Source organism: Ciona robusta, chromosome 3 (assembly GCF_009617815.1).
Source record: "Ciona robusta chromosome 3, ASM961781v2".
Classification (NCBI taxonomy): Eukaryota; Metazoa; Chordata; class Ascidiacea; order Phlebobranchia; family Cionidae; genus Ciona; species Ciona robusta.
In genome coordinates, this window is record NC_143237.1 from 9,324,263 (window position 1) to 9,345,970 (window position 21,708).

The 21,708-nt window shown below is 33.8% G+C and overlaps 3 protein-coding genes across 4 annotated transcripts; 2 read left to right on the forward strand and 1 right to left on the reverse strand.

The window, feature by feature from the left end:
- The first annotated feature begins 174 nt into the window (after positions 1-174).
- On the forward strand, positions 175-4,835 carry LOC149739163 (uncharacterized). Its single transcript, XM_089874571.1, has 12 exons — positions 175-335; positions 777-956; positions 1,381-1,516; positions 1,578-1,672; positions 1,976-2,137; positions 2,501-2,701; positions 2,882-2,970; positions 3,229-3,336; positions 3,439-3,513; positions 3,569-3,608; positions 3,878-4,057; positions 4,508-4,835. Exons 1-12 carry the CDS (start codon positions 272-274, stop codon positions 4,627-4,629), a joined length of 1,452 nt encoding a protein of 483 aa, XP_089730697.1. The 5' UTR covers positions 175-271; the 3' UTR covers positions 4,630-4,835.
- A 140-nt stretch (positions 4,836-4,975) lies between these two features.
- On the forward strand, positions 4,976-17,933 carry LOC149739164 (tectonin beta-propeller repeat-containing protein 2-like). Its single transcript, XM_089874560.1, has 27 exons — positions 4,976-5,475; positions 5,894-6,022; positions 6,311-6,442; positions 6,866-7,023; positions 7,150-7,418; positions 7,726-7,890; positions 8,256-8,305; positions 8,542-8,655; positions 8,876-9,124; positions 9,399-9,558; positions 9,930-10,018; positions 10,280-11,065; positions 11,385-11,468; positions 11,670-11,769; positions 12,058-12,198; positions 12,639-12,785; positions 13,037-13,125; positions 13,426-13,531; positions 13,843-13,997; positions 14,466-14,603; positions 15,081-15,195; positions 15,507-15,611; positions 15,788-16,033; positions 16,208-16,383; positions 16,639-16,756; positions 16,966-17,115; positions 17,302-17,933. Exons 1-27 carry the CDS (start codon positions 5,269-5,271, stop codon positions 17,484-17,486), a joined length of 4,563 nt encoding a protein of 1,520 aa, XP_089730686.1. The 5' UTR covers positions 4,976-5,268; the 3' UTR covers positions 17,487-17,933.
- On the reverse strand, positions 14,913-21,631 carry LOC149739165 (uncharacterized). Of its 2 annotated transcripts, none has more exons than XM_089874584.1 (9): positions 21,115-21,631; positions 20,033-20,376; positions 19,833-19,864; positions 19,740-19,761; positions 19,630-19,665; positions 19,463-19,489; positions 19,373-19,406; positions 19,292-19,317; positions 14,913-18,864 (listed from the first exon to the last, which is right to left on the reverse strand). In XM_089874584.1, the coding sequence occupies exons 2-9, from the start codon at positions 20,374-20,376 to the stop codon at positions 18,450-18,452; spliced, it is 936 nt and encodes a 311-aa protein (XP_089730710.1). In that variant the 5' UTR covers positions 21,115-21,631; the 3' UTR covers positions 14,913-18,449. The 2 variants fall into 2 exon arrangements, with proteins under 2 accessions (XP_089730710.1, XP_089730711.1); XM_089874585.1 differs by having other exon boundaries at positions 19,373-19,391; positions 21,115-21,625.
- Between the last annotated feature and the right edge of the window lie 77 nt (positions 21,632-21,708).

Here is a 21,708-nt window from a genome sequence, read left to right on the forward strand (position 1 = left end):
GAACTTCAGACAAAACATAGCAATACGAATAGGCGTAGGTGTTGTACGGTTGATACCGAGATTTTGCCTCTATATAAGTTCATGTTGTGCCAAGTCACGACCCGGTGTTACCATTTTCACCACACACAGTATTATATTGTTTAATCATCATCTCACGCCGTTACTCACGGCGAGTAAAGAACAAACTGAAACAGATCTACATGTTAAATAGTACAACCGTTACTCTGTTTAATCTATTCGTATAGATACCACAGCGAGGATAATAGTCACCATGTTTTCCTTGTATTTTGTTGTCGTTTTGTTGATTAATTACTTGGTGCTCGTTACTTCAAAGAGTAAGTTATCGATTAGTGTACTAGTTGTTTAAATAGGTTTTATGCTTTCGTGTTGCTTTTCGCAAAAGTATAGGCTAATTTCAAGGACTGTTTATAGATCAGAGTCGTGTTTAATCTAGGGTTTCGTGGAAGCATTATAACTCAGTATGTTGCCGCGTTTTCTTTGTTTTTGATATGTTTCCTCCGTCGCACATAATTTACATCATTAATGTGTTTTCGTGCATAATATTATTATAGAGTTCTGTGCGATAAGATGGAATATTGGTAGCACATAAATCCTATATCAACAGATCATGTTCAAAAAATTGACAACGCTATTTTAAAGTCGTGGGGCCACGGTTAATTAGTTCTTTAAATGTTATTCGTTTATTACCAAATCTTATTATACAAAAACATATATATCATCTTACCCAAACCTACTCTATATGTGTTTTATCACAGCGGAAACAACTTGCAATGTCATTGGAATTGGAAACAGTTTTTACTCCTTATCTAACGACAAAGTCACTGGAAACACTGCATCGACCAGATGTTATTCTGTTGGTGGAAGTCTGGCAACACTGGGAAGTCAACCAACGATCCAACGGCTTGAAAGCTTAATGGGACAGACATACGTATCAAGTATATTGCGTTAAATTTTTATTTATATTTTAGAACAAGCTATGACCGAGTTATAATATGCACGAGTAATATGCATATACTCATTTTTTGTAAAATGCAAAAATTACGACACATTTTTTGGTAACTGTGATGAAAATTTTGTCTTCCAATGTTTATGTAAAATAAGTAAATATATAAATAGACAACTTTAGCGCATAATATCCAAATACCCTAATCGTGTTTTAAACAATTAACAACGGTCTATGACAATCGGGAGGATACGGTTTTATATTCATTTGGATATTTGTTTATTAGCGAATGGGACGAGAAACCAGAATAAAAAGGTGTCCCATCTCCCCCTGCCCTACTATATAATAAATTTAAAATATGGACTGCAGTCGTACAATCGTTAAACGCAATACTAAACATGGTGACTTGTTTGCAGAACTTCAGCGGACGTGGCTTTTCTATAATTCAACTGACATACAATTCTATAAATACGCACAGACGCCCAACCAACCGTGGCCGTGGAAGCTTGCGACAAGGCCCGGTGACGTGACGTACATTGACCTATATACAGAGTAACGTATACATAAATCATCTGACTTACGCATATATATATACATTGACCTTATTTTATAGGCCAGTGGGTTTATTTGAGGACAAGATTTACTTCTGCAAGTATCCAAACCTTAATCCGATAGCATGGCAGGCCTACAATGTACCGTGCACCAATGGTAGATATATAGATAGAATTCATAATATTTTTTAATTTGTTTGTAACTTATTTTTTATAAGATATAGTAGGATGGGGTAAGATAGGACTTTTTTTATTTCTCGTCCCATTTGGTAGACAAAGAATATTTACAAAATTGTGTAACGGGAGCGTCGTGATTCTGAGCTTTGTTAATTGTTCAAAAGTCGATCAGGAAATATGAGAATTACGCGCTCATTTCACCCCACGGTTCCATTTTACCCCACAGTAGCATATCGACTGTAATGTTGTAATTCCACATTCGCGTTGTTATGTTTATTTTTAGGCTGGTTCGATGACTTCATATTGTATGGATCTTACAAACGTATTCTTGGGTCGAAAACGTATTTTATTTTCTCCAATTCGGAGTCTTGGTCGGTTCGCCTAACCAATGTAAAGAAATCTGATTTTTTGTTTCCGATTTACGTTGATGCAATGTATGGTCCAGGTAATAAGTTTTAATTGATTTGAACAAGTGTTTTTTGAGGCCCATGCAAATAAGTCTTAAAAACAAATAGTTTTAATCACTCATAAATTTGCATATACGTGGTAATAAGACGAGGTGTACATGAAACAGAACCCCAGTGTTATAACGACTGTCGTTGCTCTCTCTGCATTTAATCATTTACATTTGTTTACAAACCACAACAGTGAATACAGTATTACAAATTCTTGACAACTTTCCGTTGAGGAATAAAATGACTTTATGTGTCGATTAACTTTTCAAACGTTACATATACTCTATAAAAACTTAATTTGAATTATGTGACGTCAACTTATTCCGCTTTTATACATTCTTGCATTGACTCAGAGACGCAAGTTTTCCTCGGAGCAAAATCCTTAAACAACGAAAGCGGGTGGACGTGGCCGAAACAAGGGAATAATTATAACATCTTACTTCCTGTGAAGCCAGAGTGTCAACGACTAGCATGGTATTACGGGTTGAACGGTTGGTCTCCGCGCGCCGTTGATTGCAACACCACCAGTGCTTACTATGCGTGTCAAATTCAAGGTTAGATATACATTATTGTGGGGTCAGATGGAATACCGTTAGCACCTCAATCCTTTGTTTCCTAATTCGTGATTGTAACAAATGGGACGATAAAGGAGAATAAAAACTTGTCCCATCTTACCCCACCCTGCTATATTTTGTTTGGGATTTGTGTTTTGTCTAATAAACGTTTCGTTACAGTTGATATATTTGCTCAAGTAATTGATTGCTCTTCAGTGAACGTCTCCTGGTCTCCAACAGACACATATAGGAAAATAAATCAAATCACGGTATGTTTCATACATGGCCTACTAAAGATATATTATATTTCTTTTGTTGATGTAGAGTGTTGTAGTCGAGTCGCGCAAAGAAACACAACATGTATATACTATTAAATACAAATGTTGCTCCCTATTGCTCTGTCTTGTAACTATATGCAGTATATGAAAACTAATAAACTATGACCTAAATATTGTATTTGAACAAATTTTAAATAGCACTTTAGTCCAACTACTAAAATCTCAAATGTTTTTAACGATAAATTCCAGGTTACTTTGTATAACTCGCGTCGTTCATATTCGCGAACAACTAGGTTTGATGCGCTCAATGTTATTTTTGTCAACGTGGCAAAAGATGGAACAAATTATACAATAAAGGTATTTTACTTAACTAGTGAATATGCAACACATTAATTAGATCATGAGTACCTATACCAAATACTTCTTTTGTAATGAACCTGTACCACATGTATTTCACAGGCAACAGCCTCCTGGCCCAATTGCCCTTCAGTGATCTACGCTGTTTCTGAGATAAGGCTAACACCAGAAAACCAGGTTTGTTCTTGTGCTGAAAAATTTATAAATTTTTCTTACTTTTACTTAATTACAGAAATTGCTTCAAGCTCCATGTCCTACAGATCCCATTTCAGGTGTGTTTTTTTAAATATATAGTTGTAATACAGTCTCTTTTTGTTATATTTTTTCTGATATATATTATTGTTGGGCGATATGGGACAACTTTAGCTCATGATATCCAAATATCATGATCGTGTTTTAAACAATTAAAAACTGTTGGAGTCGTGAGGATACGTTGTCCCATCTTTTCCCACCATACTATATAGTTAGCTCCCATAGTACTCTTATATATTTCTTTAGACTTGGTATTCAAGTTTACCTAACCAATTTAAACGCAACACAGTTTCAAAAGAAATCCTGCTGGGTCTGTTAGTTGTGGCAATTGTATTGTTTATTGTCGCTTTGGTAATTGCGATCGTCAAAAGAACCCAAGAGTCAAAAAGTTCCCACAGCGAAGGCAACAACAACCAGAGAATAATGAACGATTTTTACCTGGATCCTATACCACATGTTAACGGAAATGGTTAGTGGTTATCAGACATGCTTTCCAGGACTAGAGTTAACGGAATTATAAGTTAAATGCAACGAAATTATAAGTTAAATCCGACCACAAGGCAAATAAACAATGCAAACTGAGCTTAAATTCTCTCGCAACGCCGAAACTGCTTTTAATTCCTTTAGTGGGTTTCGGCTGCAATTCAGCTCTGGCGAATTTTATTGCTATAGGGACATGGCCTATACTGTGGGTGAGATGGACACAGTTAGCACATAATATCCCATATCGCCAAAGCCTGTTTTTAAACAATACTCGTGCGGATATACGGTTATACAATTCTGTAAGTTTTCTTTTTTTACTGCTAAATGGGGCGAGCTAAGAGAATGAAAACATAGGCCGTCCTACCTCAACTTAATATATATCTTTTTAGTAGGAAATTACCAGTGTAAATAGGTCAAAACTGAAACTTTTTTACAGGTTCGGTACAACATACAACAGCGTACCGTGCGAGTGTATATGAAGTCATGAAACCGAGCGATAAAGGGATTTTGAACGTGGAGGAAAATTTATACGAACGAGTTGCTGAAAACCTTGTGTGACTTAAATAAAAGGTCTCTGTTGATGAATTTCCGGTTTAAACATGACGGCTTAAAAGATTAGGGAATTTATTTTGATTAGACGTCACGTGAAGGGGTTTTGTTGAAGTTTAATGTCCATGCTTTTGAATGTGTATTTGTTTAAACTAGAAATACCCTTGTTTGTTGTTTGTAACATATTCCATGATTTAATAAAAACTTAAACTGTAGCCTAGTTTACTTAGCTCATGACTTGTCTTAAAAATATTACAATTATTTCGCCGGCCGCTGCGTTCGAGATAAGTTTCCCCGATGGGAATGCACCGTCTGATCATGTGATTCACGTGACGTAATTGACAACTGAAATCGTCAGACCGTGAATGACCTTACTACTCCTTTATGTTGTTTTGTAGCAATGTTTTGCGCAATACTGTGTGTTCATTTTACTGTTGCTGAAAAGAAAACAGTCATGATAAACACTGTACAGTGCTTGGAAGCAATATTTGTGTTACAGTTCATATTCTACTTAAGATTTTCGAGATTAAAAGCTATGTTTGTTTGTGAATATGTGTAAGGTACTCACTTTTCGATCTAATAGGCCTGAAAAATATAGGCTATAACTATTGCAATACCGGGTGGTTGCTGTTTATGCGTTGAGCAGTAATGGAAGGAGACATTCTGTGCCAACGCCCGCTTGCTTACGATTTTCTTGAGGCTACACCATCAAAAGCTCAGTTTGGTTTTAAAAGTCACAACATTCAAGTTACCTGTTTTCATGTTTCTGAATCTCACATCGTGTTTGGAACTGACAAGGGTTGTGCATTTCTTCATAGCAGGAGAAATGGACACATGATGCAACTTCTATCAGAGGTAAATAATTTGATATCTGTTTCAGCTTTGATAACTTTTGTTTCTGCTAGGTATAGCGGCTGCGCTTATTTATTAAATGTAAATATGTTTAACTATAAGTGTGTTTATGTTTTAACAACTTTTTGTTTTGGAGATATATCTTGTCATTTTCTTATTTTCTATTTTATTAATTTACCCTTCTTTAATCCAAAAGGCAAATAAATTTTATTACTTTTCTTGTTAAAAAATGTTTAGTCCTACTAATTTGTAAGTATACGAATATTTTAGAAAAAACAACATATTTTTATATTTGGACTCAATTTTCTAATCTTAAGATGTTTAACTGTATAGGCCTAACCATTATACTAATGAAACTACATGACTGAATTTAATTACATGTTTATTTCCTAACCTGCAACAAATTTTGTTTTTTTATTAGGATAGAAAGAATGTTGTTAAAACTGTTAGATTATTATCTGGAATTGAATGTCAAGTCGCCATGGGAACAAGTGATGGTAGAGTGATTGTGATTATATTTTCAAGCACAGCTGATGGTGTTGCGAAACAGGTAAAATGGTTGACACCTGTTTTTTTAAATGTAGTCTATTCATTATCCCACCCAGTGCTCTAGAATAGCGCTTGCCAGACTTTTTGCTTACAACCTCTTTTAATTTCCAAGTTTCTGCTGCGACGATGCCTTTTATCTAATAGGTTACTTATTTCTGTTTTATTCATAAGCGTGTTACAACGACTGCCATTTATTCGTTACTACCCGTATTATAGTTGCTACCTGTATTATAACTTTTCCAATCTTATATATCAATATTTTTTTAATACTGTAAAACTTAATTTAAAGGTTCGTAAGTTTTTCCTTGGTAAGCTTCACCCATCCTCAGTATCATGCATGGAATGGAGCAGCAACGGAATGAAGTTGTTTTCCGCTGACGCTTCAGGTTCAATCTATTGTACCAAGGTGGACACTGAGGCCGTGAGTTTTCCCGCGTAATTTACATTGATTAATATTTAAATTTTTAAATAAATTTTTTATTTTTAGTAAATTTTCATGCTCATGTAGAGATATTTTGCTTTTTATCTATTTTTTAAAAAAAGTTTAAAATTTAAATAAAATTAGAGTATGAATAAACTTGTTTTAAGTTGACGTGGTACTATTACGTCAAAGTTTTTTATTTATTGGAATATGCCATCATATTTGTATATTCTTACGAATATTTGTTTACTCATATGTTTATTAAAACAAACATATACTTTATTGAAAAATGTATGACATAGATATTTGTATTTGTGTATATTCCAACAACTCTGTAAGGTAACATCTATACTTAAAAAAATATTTTAGTTTCTCATTATTTAGTACATACCTTTGTGTTTAACTTCATGTATAATATTATAGAACAGTTGTCATGCAAGTAGCATACATCAAGAAACCAGTGAAGTCACACAACTGGAGTACCGACACAAAATCTTACTCATTTCGACCATGGAACATACACTGTTGTACAACACGGATCAAAATATATTCACTAATGTCGGTTCGAAGCCAATTCGAAAGTAAGTTTTGTAGATTGGCAATACAGACATGGTTGTTGTTTTATTGCTTTTAATTCCAATGATTTTATAATGAATCTATGGTTTAAATCTCACAAGCAACACAGAAAGTAAATAATGTTATTACAGGGGGCCATACGGAGGTTGCTTTAACATTAACACACTGGTGGAACGCGAGTTGAAAGTATTTGCAACGCGTCCAAACCTGAGGTTTTGGGTTGCTGATAATACTGGTAAAGTCCTCTCCACCGTGAAAATGAAGGAAAATCTTCAGCAACATAAAAAGTTAATCTCACTTGAAGAAACTTCAGATGAGGTTCCACAATCTGTTGATCAGAGTAAACTACAGTTGGGAAAAGTTCTTCATGTTGGAAAACATTGTTTTGTTACTTTTACAGGTATGAGATTTCCTTTTTACCTTAACGTAGCATGTGTATGTGTACTGAAAATGGAACAACCCTGGGCCCTGGCCTAAATAAGAGGTCACCTAGAACCTTACCTATATAGAATTAGAAAGAGTTTTGCCAAATGTGAAAATCTCTGAAATAGGGAAGAATAAATTTGTGTTAACACTCTTAGACTCGTGTAAATTTGTAAATTCTCATAGAATTCACGATTTCTTTATCTTTTTAATAAATGTAAACCTAGTAAAAAAATTTCTGCTTTCATCCTACAATCTACTATTCTAACTTTGACAATTTTCAGATTCCACATTGTGTGTGATAAACCATTCATCAAACACAGTAGTTGGATTGATTTCAAACTGCACAGAAATTATGGACGTAGCTACTACGTGTGATGAAATATTTATTTTGTCCTCAAACAGAAAACTCTATAGATTAGCATGGACACCAGACCAAGTTTACATGGGTATTACTTAAATCTGCTTTACTTTAGCATAATAAATCCTTTTGTTCTTGGGTAATGGCCTAACATTGGCCTAAATCCCAGTTCCCATGGTGTGCTTAGCCATCTGGCCCCACCAACATGAAATAAAATTATTTTGTTGTAACTAAATTTTAAACTAGTTAAACTAAGCTCTAATATGTTAATTTTTATCTCTCTCTCTCTCTCTACATAGTTTTTTTACAAATATGATAATAATTTATTACAAAAATAGAAAATTCTTTTTTTGGGATACTATTTATGTTTTATGGGCTTAACAATAGGCAAACCTGTCACAAAAATGCATTTTCTACCGACACTTCTGAGTTGCTAACGCACAAATGTTTCAGGTAGTAAATCACACAATGCACATTCAAGTGCAACAGAAACTTTCAAAAAGGTCAGTTCGAATGTTTTTACTTCTGTTATATTAAATATTTGAACTTTTCAGAAAAGTGGATCAATTAAGTCTAATTCATGTAATTCACTACTTTTGAAACAGCCATTTTATTTGTTTTTTATCTATTTTTTTAGATATTTAATTTAATTTTTTGCACTTTGCATTTTTATTTTTTGCATTTTGAATGTTATATCTTTAAACACCTTTATTACTTCTTAATATTTGATTTATTCCAGGATATGAAAGAATCGTTTGCCGACATCAGAAACCATCTTTCCCCATATGTTGACACACTACAGTTAAAGATGGCAAGTAGTGCTGAGCAATTGACCAACAAACTACAGTCCCAAGTAAAATAATTGTTATCAAGATCAAAATATAGTTTTACTGTGGATTTAACTTTAAAATAAAAAAACTGAAAAAAATTATCATACTTAAAATAGGCAATTATATATATTTATATATACTTCAAGTAATTAATTTACCTAAATACAACCTAAGTTTTTCATAAAAAAAAAAAAAAAAAAAATGTGAAACAGAATCATGAAATACATTACATTTACTTTAAAGGCAAAAACTTTAAAGAATAAAGTTTCGTTCCTTCCTGTATCTGACCTTGCTGGAAAGTTGATATCCTCGAACCTTGAATCTGTAAGAAGAGGTAGCAATGTATCGGAGGTGGTTGAGCTGTCACGATGTCTTGAAGATTCTCCTCCCAAGATCAAGACAACTGATGAAGATGTCGTTCAACTTGTGATGAGAGAACTTGTGGATCAAGTTTGTGAATTGAGAGACCAAGATGAGTTCCTACGCTCACAGGTTGGAAGTTTATTTTGTTTTATTTCCTTCTATGAAGGTGAGGTTGTACATTGCACACCATGGGTTCTGAGATTTATCTTTTGTTTTTGTATTCACACATGCATTTAATTTTTATTTCCTGAAAAAAAAACTCTCGCAAAGTTTACAAAGCCATTCCAATGAAACCAGTGTTGTTTATTATATTAACTTTTTTCCCCGATGTAGTTTATCGAAACAATTAAGTTAAAAGTTATTTGGATGTAACATTTCAGGGAATTGTGATGTAACATTTCAGGGAATTGTGACATCACAAACACATTCAGTTTACCACGTGGTTGACACTACAGCCGAACAACCTCGAAAATCTTTCTTTGATGAAGTGGAGTATTTTGCCAGCAAAGAAACTGAAGACATTTTATTTAGTTCGAAAATTCGTAAAAAGAAGCATAGAAAAGGTGGTTACATCTTTCTGTACAATTAGGTTTTTATTTATCATTTTTGTTGTCAATAATATTGAAGATGTAACATACAAGTTTTTGTTTTACCTGTTCAACTCATGCTTTTTTTAACTTTTCTACTCATGAATCATCAATACAGTTCTTTAACCACTTAACAAAACATGCAATAAGGAGCAAAAAATCTCTTCTTTCGTTTTATGTGCTCTGACTGTTTTTCTCTAAACAAGTTGCTGGTGTACCACCTAGAAGACCTTCATGAACCACAAGTGGTATGCTGTCAAAACTCTAGAAGCAGTGAAGATATGATACAGATTAACTGATACCCCGAATTCAGTTTTGTTTTTAATTAGGTTTTTTCTTTACTTCAGGTTCAATCTTGCATCCAGTCGAAATATCAAAAGTTGAATCTGATGTTGTTGGCAAGTCAACTTTAACCAGTGATCTTCATTCTGTCCAGGTTTTAATTTGTTTTTTTTTGTTTTTAAAAATATAAAAAAGATTCTATTTTGTTGTATATCAATTGTAGCCTTTGAAATATAATAATACTGAGTTTAATATTTTAACGGAAGGGTGCTCTTAATTGGTACGACTCCCAATAATTTTGGATTCGTATGCCACTGATTTGGGTGTAGACCATACTTGTTCTAAGAGTAAAAGCACTATTGTAGAACCTCGCAAGTTGTTAAAAATTAAAGATTAAAACACAATGTTTTTCAAGACATTAAAAGACAACCGGAAGGAAAGTTCATCTTTTAATATGGAGGAAGATCATACAAACGATTCGGATGAATTTGAAGTTGCGATATTTAATGATGAGACTCATCTAGAGCACAATTTAAGAAAACCAAAACAGTGTGGAAACGAACACATTAAGAGTGAAAGCGCAGAAAAACTGTCCCATAATGACATTGACACAGTTGAAAAACCCTCACAGATTGATCTAGTTTGTCACATTGAACGATCTCTTGATATTAAACCAGAAAATTCGAATGAAATATTTCCAGAAGAATTATTTCTTGAAAAATCGCAAACTTCGCCAATTGAGAATGATTCTGTTTGCGTTAAAGATGATCAAAAAGGTGTAACATCATCTCATGATCCCACTAACCAATATACAGAAAGTCCAAGCCACTCTCAAGATATTATGAATCACACATCTGTTCTTAACGACTTTCCTGATGACATAGAATTACAAACAACTCAAAGAAAAACAAGTGACCATGATGAATTCTTTCAAGAGGTCCATACTGATGATTTGGAACAATTTTCACCTAAAACTAAAAAAAGTTTTAATTTTGATGAAGTAACAGTTAGTAAACCAAAAGAAGAAAATGAATTTGGTTTAAAAATTGACTCTAACATTTTATCTTCCATCCAAAGTTTAACTGAGAGTCCACAGCCTGAAGAAGAAAGTGAATGTTTACAAAGTTCAATAAGTTTTGATATTTATGCCGTCAAGGATGGAGATCATGATTTTCAAAGTGAAGAAGAAGAATCGGTCCAGGTTCGTTAAAACAATTTTAATTTTGTTATAGATATATGCGCCAAACCTGGGGTGGCAGAGTAGGCAAGCCTACCTTAAAAGTTTCTGTGATGCAGTACATCAGAAAACATTGCCACTATATTTGTTTTAAAAGAATGTGCGTCCAACTATCTCTACCTGCCCTGCATTTTAAAAAGTTTGGTGCCTATGGTTGTATTATTGTTGTTGTAGATAAGTTTTCCATCATACATCAAACGTATTGTTCATTTTTTAACAAGATTTTTTATACTTCTTCTACAATCCTATGTTAAACTTCTTTCACCCTTAGTGCTTTTTTCAGGACAACTTTCCAGAATTAGACGATAATGTGAAAAATACAGTCAGTGATGAAATAATTGGACAATGTGATGAGCAGAGTACTCAGGTTATATTACAAATATTCTGTTTCTTAAGTTTCCTATAATATGTAATAATAAGTCAACTGTTTCTGTCCCACCATTCGACAATAAATATGTCATTCATTCATTTATTCATAAAGATAACACAATAGTTGAGTGAACTTGTCCCAAGAAACAATACCTTTTTTATTTTTATAATTTTTTTATTTTTATTTCAACCGTTCCAGTCAGAAAATCTTCTCTCAAGCGATGTGGTTCGAACTGCATCTGCATCAGATGTTTGGACAATACATGTCACTCCTAAGGACAGCATAATTAAACTGGCAGGTAAGTAAAATATGAATGATAAAGGGACATTTACTTATTCTTGTGTGGAGGGCAAATGAGTGTGTGTGTAACTCAGTGGGTAATTGTTTTATTTTTGCATGCTTAACAGTCTGCACAAACCATTTGTGATAATGAGTTAAAGCAAAAATTTTCTGGGAGCCCATACACCTACAATGGTAGCAGCATTGGACATTGAACTTAGTTTTCTTTAGCTACGATGCAAGTGACCCAACCACTGAGCCACTCTTTTAAATATATATTTATTGTCCTTTATTTTCACTCTTAAAGCCTCCAGCTCTGGGGATACCATCTGCCATGTTGCTTACGGCAACAATGTTTTTGTTGCCATGGAAACATTGAATAATGAATATAGAATGACGTGGAACAAGTTGGAAAAGTTGGCGACTCAAGTTTCAATATCACCATCTGGTATGTTTGGTTTACAATAATGTAAAATATATTTGCAAAAGTTAGTTGGGGAAAGAGAATAATTATTATATGATCCATTGTTTTTCCAGAATCCTCGTTAAGAAATAGTTTTTATTATTTATTTTTTTTGGTTTTAATGTTATTGTTTAGAAAGGTTTTGACAAGCTTTATTGGCTGGTATCTATTTTGATAAAAAAAAAATTCAATTTTCCGGTTTTTGATTAACTTATTTGTTTAGTTATAAAAAAAAGTTTCAAAACAGAATTTTCATACAAATAAAAAGTATATATGTGTTTATAAAAAGTATTCTACATGATACCGCTATTGGAAAAGCATACATAATAATATAACTGAAAATAAATTCTATGCAAATACATTGTCATTCTGTTTGTAGTTTGTACAATTTCTAAAAAATAACATTTTGTTTCTAATTTTTTTAGGTGATGTAGTATGGATAGTAACTACCCATAGAGATGTCTATGCTTCTAAAATCAACCGAAAGCAGAATAGTTTTACTGACTGGGAACTTGTGGCAAGCGGCAGCCATTTTGTTTGTCTCACTGCTACAGATGGTTGGATAGCATCAGGTAGATAAATACTTGTTAAATTTTGACACTTGTTTATATTTATGTCATCTTTTTTTGAATTGTTTGCAATAAAAACTTCAAAATAGTTTTTGTAATAGTTTTTGATGTCTTTAAATTAGGTGACTTACAGAAATTTTTATCAATTGACAATATATTTCACACAAAAATGTTTCACATGTGAAACAGATCCAAATGATCTTAATCTTAGTTAGTTTGATAATTCCTGATTTATTCCTGAAGAACTATTACAGGAGATAAACTGCTTCGTATTTCTAATGTCAATTCTACTCAACCTTGTGGTTTAAATACACAAGAAATTGAACTGGATGGTGAATTAAAGGTAAAAGTTTCGTATTTGGTAACTCCTATGCGAGCACGAGGAGTATGAAACAGAATACTTGTGTCACAAGACTCTTCTTACCCCGCCACATGAGAATAAAACAAGTTTCATTCATTCATTTTGGTTCTCAATTTAAAAAAAATGGAAAAAAATCCTACTAAAAACACTCATTCGGTTGCATGTATGGTTTCTTGTAAGCTGGCACAATGTGTATAAACAGAACACCCGTGTTATATAACAACTGTTGTTACCCCAGCATACAAGGATAAATTCGTTTTCATACTCTTTTTTTTGCTTTAGATAAGTCATATATCAGTAACCAATGAAGTTATATGGTTGTTAGTAGACGGTTGTATCTATTGCAAGTCACTTCATATGTTGGAAAATAATGAAATATGGAGAAAAGGTAAAATGACTAAATGTGTGAGTTTTTCAAGAGTGTTTAGTGTCTCACACTGTACATTTATATTAGTGTCATATATACCAGGGTTCATTGGTAAACAATTTTCTGTTGGTTCTAAAAGTTTTCATGAAACCTAATGTATTTAGATAGCTCTAGCAATGGCTTTTACTGCTAACAAGCACAACCTTATTCAAAAAATAGAATAAAAACATGTTAAACATACAGTTCAAAATGTTCGAATCATGTCTGCTAATAATATACTGTATAACAGGATTTTTTTAGAGCAATCTAACAAAGTAGTTCCCATTATTTAGTAAACAACCCGCACTCATTGAATGGTGAAGACCTGAAAGTTAAAATGATCACATCTGATTTCAACACAACTATGTGGGGGGTGGATGAGATTGGCAACCCCTGGTTCAGGTCAAAGGTCACACATAGAAATCCTAAGGGTTGTCACTGGTGGCAGGTAAAGGGGAATTGTTGATGCGTTGTTTATTTATTAAACTAGTTTATTCATATTTTTTTAACTGACATATAATTTTTGCCATGCAATAAATTCATAAAGGAGGTATCTACTTTTTGTGGATGAGTGAAGAACTTGTCAAGGACCTGGGATTTTGGCAAGATTTGGCCCATTACCCAATTTGTCTTACTTACATATGCAAAAGTACAACATACATTTTCAATTTCTCGCTGTGCCTCATTTTTTTGTCAGTCTGATTCATTTCTTGTAAAAACTAAATGTTTTGTTTGTGTGCCACCTACAAGTAGTTATTCACTGCACATACAATAAGCATCTGGTGCTTGAAAAAATAACAGACAAAGTTAGGTCTAATCAATTGTTTAATAAAATATTCATATTTCCCCTAAATGGCATCTTAGTCTATTATTTAAATAGAATCTGCATACCATTCTTCTGTTTAATATTAACCAGGTTCATATGAATGAATATTTGTATGATGACCACAGAAGACTTCCGTTTCTTTCAATTCAAGTCTTACCAAATATGCCATCTAGTATCATTGCTGCGGAGAAATATGCATCAGATGTTATTACTAACTCAATAGATAAAGTAAGTGTATTTACATGGTTAGAAAAACAAATATTTTATAATAAGAAATAGTAGTAATAATAATAATAGGTACGAATACAGTCAGGTTTTACATACCATGATTTTTAATTTTAACATATTACCATTTTTTAGTTTCCAATAGTATAGGTGGTAGGTAATAATTTCTTACCAAACATATAGTGTAGCCTACCCAATCATGGCATATTAAATATATGGCCTAGGAGTACAACAGTATCCTGGTGCTACTAATACCCTTTTTGCATGGTCATTTTTATGTGCGTAAGTACTCGCATATTTACTCGCAAACGCTTATGACGTTATGCGTGTTAACTTTGTTTTTGCGAGTAAATATGCGAGTACTTACGCGCATAAAAGTGACCATGCAAAAAGGGTATAAGTAACTGTAAATTACATCTAAATTTCATTATGAAACAATGGGTATAACTTATAATGTATCTAACTTAGGATTTTTCTTAGTTATCAAATTGGATTCATGGTTCTTCACAAGTAATCACAGTCTGCATAAGTTTGAGGGCGGTGTGGATCGCTTCAAGTGATAAAAAGTTACATGTCTGCAGAGGACCTGTTACAGGTTTGAAAATAAAACAATTCATATTAAAAAGTTTAAAAATGACCATGTTTCATTTTTAATGTTCTTGCAATCTTGGTTTTAACTTTAAAAAATGGTATTGTAGCGATAATAGTGATTGTTCTTCCGAAATTATGTACATTAAAATAAACACTTTACATTTTCGCAAGTGAAATTGTAACAATATAAAAAAACAAATGCCTGATTTGTAGATAACTAAGCAAAATGTGACTGACTAAGCTGTACTTCTACCAAATCAATATGTATTAGGAAAAATGTCTATACTTTTTGTAACATTCTGATTTATTATAAAGGCAACAGATGGAGTGTTCCTAACATTCCTGGTATTGCATCGTCAACTAAATGGAATCATATCATGTCTTCCTCGTATTTTTCATCTGACAGTGGCTCCTGGGAGGGTGGGTAAAGAGTGGCAAGCTGAATACTTATCTCTACTAGCTTGGGTGTGGATTTCTATAAAAACCTTGTTATGGGCATGAAAGGCTTAGAACTGGTGTTACAATTAGCAATAAATTAACTGATTTTATTCTAAAAATAATAGATCTCATTGCACCTGTTACTGAAAATTTATCAGGTTTGGTATGGGTTGCCCGTAGCAACGGGGAAATTATTTGTTTTCCATCTTCAACAAATGAGCAAAACCATACTATTGCGATTGCACCACCTACTGCGGACGAGACAAATGTGGTGTCATTGTCCTCTTGTCGCAATGCATTGTGGATGGTTTTAGATTCCGGAGAGATTTGGGTAAGATCGGGAATTTCAAACGAGTATCTTGAAGGCAAATCGTGGGAACGAGTTGAATACAACAATCAACTGGGTAATAGTTTGGTGATAATCATTTGTACATATATAAATTACATAGATATGTATATAACTTGCTTCATGCTCCCATGGCTTGAAAAGGACAGTTGTTATAACATGGGTGTTCTGTTTCATATACCTCGTGCCAGCTTACGAGTTACTCTTTAAATTTAATATTAAAACTTTTTAGATGTAAAAATGTTGCACATAAGTTGTGGGTCGCAGTATGTGTGGGCAGTTGATACAAATGGAGAAGTTTACATGAGAGTTGGGGTGACAGTGACTGATGATCACACCACTATGACACCTGCATGGTTATCGCTTGGTAACTCACCTTTCAATGCAAGTGGATCAAAGTTTATACAGGTTGTGATTGGATGTTGGAAGTATGAATGAATGTAATTTATTTACCTTGGGGAGAAGTGGCAGTCGGTATAACATGGATGCTCTGTTAGTATGTTTCATACACCTCGTGCCAACTTATGAGTTTGTAGGGATTATTTTTTTTGTGGATTTTTATTTTTCGGTTTTGGTGTCTGGCTAGCAATTTGGACAATTCTTTATTGATATTGACCACATGGTTTTGCATTTTTAAGGAGTTAAACTCCATGTTTTGTATAGGTGGTCTGTGGACCTTCAGATAACAATGTCTGGGCAGTTGATAACTTGGGAAAAGTGTTTATAAGAACACAGATAACTAATGAATGTCCAGTAGGGGAGGATTGGAAAATTGTTGAAGGTATGTATGTGTTGTTTGTAGTGGGATTATTTGTAGTTAGATTTCTGGACAGCTCAACCGCAAGAATAAATGACCAACCAGGTACGACAGGAGGCCAGGCAGAAAAATCACTGACTCAGAATACAAATGCATAACATGATTTGGGAGGGGCAGCCCTTATGATTATGAACTAAAAACAATGGGAACTTTAAGGTGAATGATATTGGCAGGGGCTCTGGTAAAGCAGATTGTGATAAGCAACCACAGCGTTTGGGCTTTAAAACAAGATGGTTCACTACTACGTCGCTTTGGAATATCCCACAGTGATTTTTCTGGGGACTATTGGAAGAAAATACCTGGCAACTTTTTCGCACTTACTGGTAAATGCATGTCATATTGTATCAATTGTTCTTAATTATTAAAAATCTTAAACCAACTTAACCTAACAAGTTAATTTAAGTAATTTGACGAATGTCATTGGCTGTGAAATGACATTATTTTGCTTTTTACAACTATTGTTATTTTAATAGTAATTGAAAAGGCAAATTAAAGTTCTGTATTACTAGTCACACCATATGATGAGCTTTGGGCAATTGATCAACATTTTCGTTTGCGAGGTCATATCACTCAAGCCTACAGACCCCCTCTATTGGAAATGTTTCACAATGATGAATCTGAGGTCACAAGTGAAAAAGGATCACATGATGATGAAACAATCGCCCCAGATGATGTTACTTGGGAGTTCATTTAACCTAGGGCTTCCCAAACATGTTTTACCCTTTTTAACTTTTAATTTCTTTAACTCTTCATGGCTAATACATATGCTGTACTTTCAGTAAAATTTATAAACTCTTGGTGACCCCCAATTTGGGAAACCTGATATAAAACTGTTGTTGTTCTGTTTTTATTTCAGCCTTATTTTATGCAATTGTTTCATCTGTGCAATTTTCCTTTGTAGGTGTTGTATATTGTATAACGTCACTGTTTTTTTAAGTTTGTTTTAGAAATTTAAAGTGAAAGCATATGTGATTTTATTATGTTTCATTAACCTGCATCCCTTGGCGTAATGGGGAAATTGTGGCCTAAATCCTAGGGCCCATGGCGTGCCACGCTGCGGGACCTCACCCACATAGAATAGAAATAACCTGCATCCCAATGTAAATCTTCTCGTTTCCGCAATTAAATTAGTTACGTCAAATGTATGGTGATAAGATCGGCAGAGTTTACATATTACCACGGAAACAGTTCTAAAACCTGCTTCCGTTGCTTATGTATCTGCGGTAGCGCCCTCAACGCAAAGCAGAGATTAGTATCTTTCTATTTCGCATGAAAAATTGTACGTCCGACCCGTAGCCTACATGTTGCATTCACCTCGACAACAGAACTGTAAGAATTACGAGCTGTTAGAATTACTGACTTTTTCACCGTTAAATCGACATTACTTTGCTGCTCCTTTTATTAATAAGCTAATCGTATATTGAATTCTAATTGCAAGTCTTCGAACTTAAACCCCATCGCACACGCCACACATCATTCAGGCGCGTTATAACTGCGCAGTCAAATAGCAACAAAAATTCGGCAAAATAGAATCTATAAGACCTTAACCACGTACTCAAACACCTTTGTTATACGACTTCGCTTAACCAAGCAGGGATAAATTAGTTACATTCATTCACATTAAACTTGCATATTGTTTGTCCATCCATTTATTTTTTTATCCATCCATTTTCAACTCTTGTTTTATTTTTGCTACAATGATTTTTACACGCTCCTTCCTCATTTTCTCCCATCCTCCCGTAGCTTCTTTCTTTATCACACGCTCGCCTGCTCCCACAACTTCTCTTCCTCCCTCAGCTCCTCCCCGTTTCTTTATTTCCCACTCGCCTCCTCCCGCAGTTTCTTTCTCTTTCTTTATCACACGCTCGCCTGCTCCAACAACTTTTCTTCCTCCTGCAACTTCTCTCTGTTTCTTTATTTCCTGCGCGCACTTTTCTGCGGCTTTTATCTCTTTCTTTATTTCGTCTTTGCCTCCCCCCACAGTTTCTTTCTCTGTCTTTATTTCTTGCTTTGGCCTTCCCGAAGTTTCTCCCTTTTTCTTTATTTCCTCCTCATTTAAGTCTCTTTTTATTCTGCATGTTTAAAAATATCAACATAATTTCTTTTTAAATAAATGACTTATTCCTCCCGTATAAAGAAAAGGGACGACATCGTTGAATGAACGGATGTAACTTAAGTATCCTCGCGCGGCGGTTTTATGCACCTCATTTCCGCTTACAAGTTACAACATTACTTGTGGGTGATTATAACGGTTCACACGGTGTCTAATTTTATACACCAAGTGCCACGGGTTAATACGTACTTTGTGGGCGATTTTTCTATGGGAGATAAATGACAATTTACAAATGGGCTGAACTAATGGCCGTTACATTCCTTCAATCGTATCACTTATATTGACATCGAACCCTACAAAATCTAGTTACCAACCGAAACGCCTATAACTACTAAAAGTCTGAAACACAGCGCCGGAATAAAGAGTAAGTATGACAAAATAAATACCTGGCATTCTCTTTCCTTTCAATAAACTGTAAATAAATAATGTTTAAGTTTAAACAAACCAAAATAGGTGCAAACACTAACTTCCTGTAGCGGCAACCATCTGTAAAAAATAAACCTAATTAAAATTTAAAAACGTTTTAATAAGAAATACAACAAATAGAAAATACATACTTCTTGTGTGGCGGGATTTTTCCTTGTCTGCAAAACATACGAATGAATAAGCTATCTACACTTTAGCACTAATTTATTTATCGGTTCTAGTTGAATTTAAAATCGACCTAAAACTAGCGTTTCGGCGTTTTTTTGTAATAAAAAACAGAACTGTACAATTCACTTACTTCTTTAATCTCAGAAACCTTTTGCGTCCAATATATCTGAAAAAAACAACTGTTAACATTTTTGTTTATATTATAGCATAAACTTGTCTTAAATTATCGTTACAACTTACGAGTCGGGCTCTTTCAATTGCCCTATAAAGAAAAAGATAATACAAATTTATTAGCATTTTGTATTTCTATAAAACGACAGAACAAAAACTTACGTCTTCCTGCACTTGACGTATTTCTTTGTTCACTGTAAAAGAAAACGAATGTTACAATAAAAGTAGTGTTTGTGATGCTTAATTGCTGAGACTATACTAAAACCTGCTGTAACGTGTCATGTTTAGGGCAGTCATTTTAACATATTTACGGCGTAAATAATATATATTTTATGGATTAAAATTATAACAAGCATACTTACTGCTGTTGATACTCTATTGCATTTGTATTTATTCCGTTAAAGTTAAAATAATTTATGGATCCATAGTTCCTACACATATCGATATTTTTCATGACGTTTTTTCCATTGAACAAATTAATTTTTCCATAGTTTTTCATCATGACAATTCTTACTGACGATTGTGTCATGTTGTATAGATTGACGGTTCCATAGTTTTTCATCACATCAATTCTCACCGACGAGTTTTTCAGGTGGTGTAAATTGATGGTTCCATAATTATTTAACATATCGATGTTTTTTGAACCGTTTCCCTCAACAAAGTTGCAAGTTTTATAATTACAAATCATATCGATTGATCTTCCCATCTATTCAAAGTAGTCGAAATATTATAAGTTATGTCTCCTCAAATACAGTAGCGACTAGCGAATATCAAACTAATTAAAACCAAAGAAAGGGTAATTAGCAGCTACAAAGCGTATATTTATACGGCAACCACACAAATTAAATATATGAACATGCTGTACAAATTCGAACACCGTTTTTAGCGTGTGCGAGCGGTAAGGGCAACACAATGACGTCATAAATCGAAAACGACGATTTATAAAACTAAGATGGCGGCGGTCAAATTGTTAATTCTTACACACACAATTAGCAGGAAAACCTAGTCTACAAAATACAATTTATAACGCAGAACTTCGCACAAAGTGTGTTACGAAGCTGACATATACGCCTAAGACTTTATAAAATCGTATTCATTAAAATAATGGCATAACGCAGTGGAAAAAACGAAATAAAGTTTTTCAGCAACACATCTAATACTTGCAGTTCAAGGGGTAACCATGTACTTTAAGCATTACACTTTAAAATATAGTCTTGATCCTTAAATTATTATAACAGTTTTCTAGAATCTAACTTGGTAACTTTATCTGCGAGAAAATGAACCTTTTTAAGCCACACGTGGTATCAAATCAAAACTTGTGACGTTGAGTTTGCCTTTTTCCTTACATTTTCATGCAATTGTGACGTATCCATTGTGACGATAATATGTATATACGTTTATAGGCTGCTGCAGAATCCGTATATAAACATGTTTAATGACTTACTCTGGGCTGCTGGACTACTGAATCCCAGCTGTTTGCGTTTTGCTTTATTTTCACCAACTAACGTTGGTTTTCACATAGCATTCGTGTTTTCGTATTTTCGTGTTTTCGTGGTCGATGTGGATTGCATATCGATTTCCCAAAATACGGATCATTTCATAAAAATATGTATTCACGCACACCCAAGCTGAAAGTAAACAAGGTTACTCTAGTCATTTGAGAAAAACTAAACCAATACACCTATGTGCTGGCAACTTGGTCAAATCAAAGAGATTAAAACCTTTGGTCAAATAGTAAAACAGATATATTATTGTGGATGATTGTCAACTTATATACTGGTCGTACAATCCATTAAAACTAAATATAAATATAATTGGAATCTTTCCACTACTACTATATATTGCGCTTGCGGTCTGACGTCATCAGTTTAATAAACCACCGCTTGGCGAACGGAGCTCTTTTGCGATTCGGGATTATAGCAATGTAGATGATGGGATGTTGATGTATGCTGTGCAGAAAAAATAGCAGAAAAATGTGCAGAAAAGAAAAAATAGCATTTAAAAGAGGCGGGCAAGACTGTAGTGACAAACAGGAAGT

Coding starts and splice junctions, on each gene's coding strand:
- LOC149739163 (XM_089874571.1), top strand. CDS start 272: ATGTTTTCCTTGTATTTTGTTGTCGTTTTGTTGATTAATTACTTGGTG. Junction 2,971..3,228: donor GGAAAATAAATCAAATCACG/GTATGTTTCATA, acceptor GATAAATTCCAG/GTTACTTTGTATAACTCGCG. Junction 3,337..3,438: donor GAACAAATTATACAATAAAG/GTATTTTACTTA, acceptor TGTATTTCACAG/GCAACAGCCTCCTGGCCCAA.
- LOC149739164 (XM_089874560.1), top strand. CDS start 5,269: ATGGAAGGAGACATTCTGTGCCAACGCCCGCTTGCTTACGATTTTCTT. Junction 5,476..5,893: donor TGATGCAACTTCTATCAGAG/GTAAATAATTTG, acceptor TTTTTTTATTAG/GATAGAAAGAATGTTGTTAA. Junction 11,770..12,057: donor CAGCATAATTAAACTGGCAG/GTAAGTAAAATA, acceptor TCACTCTTAAAG/CCTCCAGCTCTGGGGATACC.
- LOC149739165 (XM_089874584.1), bottom strand. CDS start 20,376: ATGGGAAGATCAATCGATATGATTTGTAATTATAAAACTTGCAACTTT. Junction 19,865..20,032: donor GCAATAGAGTATCAACAGCA/GTAAGTATGCTT, acceptor TTTCTTTTACAG/TGAACAAAGAAATACGTCAA. Junction 18,865..19,291: donor GAAAGGAAAGAGAATGCCAG/GTATTTATTTTG, acceptor TTAAACATGCAG/AATAAAAAGAGACTTAAATG.